Source organism: Daktulosphaira vitifoliae, unplaced genomic scaffold (assembly GCF_025091365.1).
Source record: "Daktulosphaira vitifoliae isolate Bord-2020 unplaced genomic scaffold, ASM2509136v1 Scaffold_5, whole genome shotgun sequence".
Taxonomy (NCBI): Eukaryota; Metazoa; Arthropoda; class Insecta; order Hemiptera; family Phylloxeridae; genus Daktulosphaira; species Daktulosphaira vitifoliae.
Window position 1 is genome coordinate 297,449 of NW_026099576.1, and position 5,011 is coordinate 302,459.

The following is a 5,011-nucleotide window of genomic DNA, read 5'->3' on the forward strand; positions in this document are numbered from 1 at the left end:
GATCGGACCAACGTAGTACACTAGCCATTTCTTCAATTTCTTCAATCCATCGATTAACTGGATAAGCATCATCACCAGAAAACTTTGACAGTGATTCTTCAACATCTCTAAATCTTAAATGAGATTTGCTATGCTCAAGTCTCAAAGCAAATACTTCCTCTCGAAGTCTAGAAACTTCGTCCATAGTTTCATTAAAATTTTTATTTTTAGGCATCTCGAACTGTTATATAATCAAAAAGTTTAATCAAATTCAAATTGATGTTAGAAACCGATTAACAATAACTAGATCTCGCGAAAACGAACAAAAAAATATTGCGCGTTTACTCAACCAAAATGGAGTCGTATACTAATACAGTTACAAAAACGTTTTATATATTTTCGTCACTAACAACACTTATATAATACACGACAAATAGTTTGAATTTTTCCGGATGTTGAGTAGACAAGATATCTTCTCCAATCTCTATTCCCGTTTGTTGACCGATGATTATCCCGGACAGGCCCCCAAAAAATGTGGGAAAATGCAAACAGGCAATTACAGGAACAGAGCGAAGACGCAATACTATTATTTAATTTATATATTTATAAATTAATACACAAAAACTCTATTCAATGTTAACAAACAAAAATAACACATATATTTAATTACACACGATAACTCTATATAAAATATTCACACAACACAAAAATATTATATAAAAAAGAATACACTTATAAACTAAAGAATATACATAGAGACACGTCTTAGCCGACTCACGACTTGATTTAATCTCCCTCTATATACTTGATACCACTATCTATCTCCAGACCCTGGAAGTGGTGCCATCTAGATACCAATAGTACCCACATATATATATATATATATATATATAAAATTACATATACTAAGTGTTTTCGGATTGATGGACACCGCGATACTAAAAATATTTATTATGATATGTTATCTTAAATTTTAGTTAATCCCTACAGATTAATTATTTTATGTGATAAAGAGATAGTGTAAAACGAGTAAAAGATTATAAAGATTTTTGATAATTGATATGAAAAAGATTCCCAAAATGTACATTAATATAATAGCGGATATGTATGATGATTCTAGTACTAGAGTCAAAAGTGTGGGTGGAGTAACAAAACAATTTTTCATATTTTCTATACTGATAATAATTGATAATAAGCGAGGACCTGATAGGAGAGGTGGAAAGTTTTAAGTATTTAAAATGAGTTGTGCAAAATAATGATGGTATTAACGAAGAAGTATGACCGTTGACCAACAGTTTAAATCGCGTGATTATTATTTGTTATTTAATTTTTACTGTGACATTTTTTCAAAACATTAACGATTTTTTTACTCTTTTTACAAATTATGTTTTCGAGACATTCGCCATTTTCACAGCGACTAGATAATTTGTCAAGACTGCTCTTTTTCCCTGTTCACTCTCACATATATATTTAACTGAAAAGTTCAATAAAATGTAAGTACATTTAATTTAAATTGAAGAGCAAAATAATAAATAGTAGTAGGTTAATATTGAGAATTCTAGGCTCCTCGCCTCACCCCCTCTCTTGGTCAACGGTTACTGACACATCTGGTTATTCCGTCAAAAGTTCGTACGTTAAATTCGCGCTATAGTCTCAATGAAAATATTTTATGACTATTATTTTAAAGTTTTTTTATTAATTTACTAATCAAGGGATAATATGTCTTATAACAATATAAGTGAATAAAACTATTTGAACGGTTATAACCGTTATAACGATTCTTTCAATATAATGAAAGAATGTTGGTGAATCCGTACAATTATTTTGAACATTGAACGGTCTCAACAATTACTAAAAATTGCTCGGTTACTTATTGAACGTTGAACTTTCATAGAACTTATAAAAAATTACACGATTCATTATTAAAAATTGAACTCTATTAGCACTCGTAGGTCGCTTGAACTGATCGTGAACCAAAATAATGCTACTCGGGAAATATCTCCCTTAACGATTGTCACACCCTTGTGCGCTCTTTGTATATCGCCGTTGGGTCTATATGCTAGTCAACGAAAGAGTAATTTGCAATTCTTTTGTCGCATAACACACCAGACGTTTTTCTCTACTTCAACCACCCACACTTAATTCTGTGTCATACTTCTTCGTCAATACCATCATTATTTTGCACAATTCATTTTAAATACTTAAAACTTTCCACCTCTCCTTCTACTTGTTGAACTAATAAAGAGCAGTTATGTTTGAGTAGCTGNCTGTAACCCGAAACTACTGACGTCGAACTAATAAAGAGCAGTTATGTTTGAGTAGCTGTTATAGACATAGTTTTTGATACTATCACTTGTAGCTTATTTATATTGTTAATAAATTATATTATTCAACGATTCATCTATCGCCAATTATCATCATGGCTAACCAACTCCGCCTTACTTAGATATACTTATTAACCAGCTATACTAGGATTCAAACCAGACACATTGTACATTACATACAACTTATATTTACTAAACATTAAAAATATAACTTTACTTTGTTGTTGACATAAAACAATTGTGTAACTTTATTATTATACCGTTCAGTAGGTAAAGAAACGAGTTTCTGTTCTCATTTTTTGTAACAATTTACCTGTTTCCTTACTTACTGAAAACTCTGTATATTATTTTTTACATATTATAAAAAAAATTCTTTTATCAAAATAATTGCCTCAAAAATATTCTTTTATTATATCATTAATAAAGATCTACGACAATTGCGACCTGGGGCATATGCGCACAAGGACATCTGTGCACAATTTAAAAATTAGAAACTGATTATTTATTTAAATAAAATTCATGTTTTAATTGTTAATTACTAATATATTTGCATTTTATAATTGTTATCTATTAAATACATGATTAAAACTCAACATTAAAATAAATATTGTGCAAAGTTGAAATCTTCTCTATAATTTATCAAAAGACCCGTATTTTGATTTTGTCGCCTATGAAAACTAAAAGAAGCATCCCAATTATAAAGCATAAATTAACAAAATCGATTCGATAAAAAACATAGAACACGGTAAAACCTTCACAATCTCACAATAATTCCACAAAGCTAAAAATTATAGAAAAGTTTTTTTGATGGAAATATTTTTAAGTATATTAAACCAAGAATATCAAATTTTTCTAAAATTATTTTAATGAACACATATTTTTATTTTATATCGCAAATTTTTGGAAAAATATAGTAATGTTATTTTACGGCGTAATGTCTTAACTTGAGCGTGAATAAATAATTCCAATATTTCTACTGAAATAGCTAAAAAAAAACACCACGAATAAAAATAATTTTAAATTCTAACTTTTATACAAATTAGGAGACAACTAGGGGTAATTTTGAATTAAAATAAAATGAGAAAAATTANTAATTTTGAATGAAAATAAAATGAGAAAAATTAATATTTTTCGTTTACCGTTTTTTTCAACCTTCAAAAAAATTACAAATTTAAAAATCGATAAATTTTGTCTTTTTTTTCTTAAAACTTCCATAATTTTTTCAAAAATCAACAAATCAACATAATTTTTTTTTATACTAAAAACTTAGATATTTACCTTTCATTTGATATCATTTATTTGAAAATCTAACACTTAACCTGCATATTTGGGGGGATTTAAAATTAACTTTTTCAACTTAAATTTTGAAAATGTTCCGGAAATACTGTGTTCTTTAAACATACGAGGGACGTCCAGAAAGTAAGGTTACAAGGCCTGTGTATGACGTAGGGAATTTTGTTTTTCAGAGTTGTCACCTCTGTCATGTAGAGAATTTTTTATCGATCAAAACAAATCATCAAACGCCTCAGTCCGTTACGAAATGTCGTCACAGCAGCCAAACACGTCAAACAGTTCGTCGTCCAATCGCTCCACCTACCGTAGGTGTGAGATACGCTCTGTTATTAGGTTCCTTACTTTACGTAACGAATCCGCGGGCAGTATTTATCGCCAGCTCGTGGAAACCTATAGATGCGAGGTGATGACACGTCAGCATGTTACCAAGTGGGTTAGATTATTTAAAGAAGGCCGTACTGACACTCACGACGAAGAAAGGTGTGTAAGACCATCCGTAATTTCAGATGAGCTTCTGCAGCAGGTTGAAGAAAAAGTTCGCGATGATCATCGTGTAACTCTTGATGCCCTTAGTGAAAGTTTCCCACATATCTCACGAAGTCATCTGGGTGAAATTATAACAGAAAAACTTGGTTATAGGAAGTTGTGTGCAAGGTGGGTGCCAAAAATGTTGACTCCAGAACATCGTCAAAATCGTGTTTTGGCTGTATGCGAGTTTCTTGAACGGTATGAAAGCGAGGGTGAAACATTTCTTGACTCAATTGTGACTAGTGACGAAACATGGGTGTGTCACTATACTCCCGAGTCAAAAAGGCAATCTCAACAGTGGCGACATACACATTCACCATCAATCAAAAAATTCAAAGTTTAATTTTCAGAGAGGAAGATCAAGTCATCTGTTTTTTGGAACCGGAAAGGGTTATTATTGGTCGATTTTATGCCTAAAGGAACTACCATAAATGCAGCTGCATACTGTGAGACACTCACAAGAAGTTGAAAAAAAAAATCAAAGACAAAAGGAGAGGAATGTTAACTCGTGGTGGGTCACTCCTTCATGACAACGCTAGACCTCATACCACCCGTTTCACTCAGGACCTGCTCGTTTCATTTGGGTGGGATATTGTGACTCACCCACCCTACTCCCCGGACCTGGCACCATCGGATTATCATCTTTTCAATAAATTGAAGGAGTTCTTGGGTGGACAACGATTTTCAATTGACGAGGAAGTCCAAGATGCTGTTGAAAATTGGCTTCGGCAGGTGGAGCGGAAGGTATACGACGAGGGTATACAAAAACTGGTCCCTAGGCTTCAAAAATGTATTGATCTCAATGGCGATTATGTAGAGAAATAATGACATGTTTTGACACTTATCTTGTAAATTTCATTTAAATATATCCATTTTTCAAGTTTTAA

General features: G+C 31.7%; 1 protein-coding gene across 1 annotated transcript; it reads left to right on the plus strand.

Annotated features, from left to right (window-relative positions):
• The first annotated feature begins 3,843 nt into the window (after positions 1-3,843).
• LOC126907137 (histone-lysine N-methyltransferase SETMAR-like) lies at positions 3,844-4,467 on the plus strand. The gene has a single exon (XM_050688230.1). It carries the CDS (start codon positions 3,844-3,846, stop codon positions 4,465-4,467), a length of 624 nt encoding a protein of 207 aa, XP_050544187.1.
• Positions 4,468-5,011: the final 544 nt, after the last annotated feature.

Excerpts from the sequence above, each read along its gene's own strand:
- LOC126907137 (XM_050688230.1), top strand. The coding sequence starts at position 3,844 with ATGTCGTCACAGCAGCCAAACACGTCAAACAGTTCGTCGTCCAATCGC.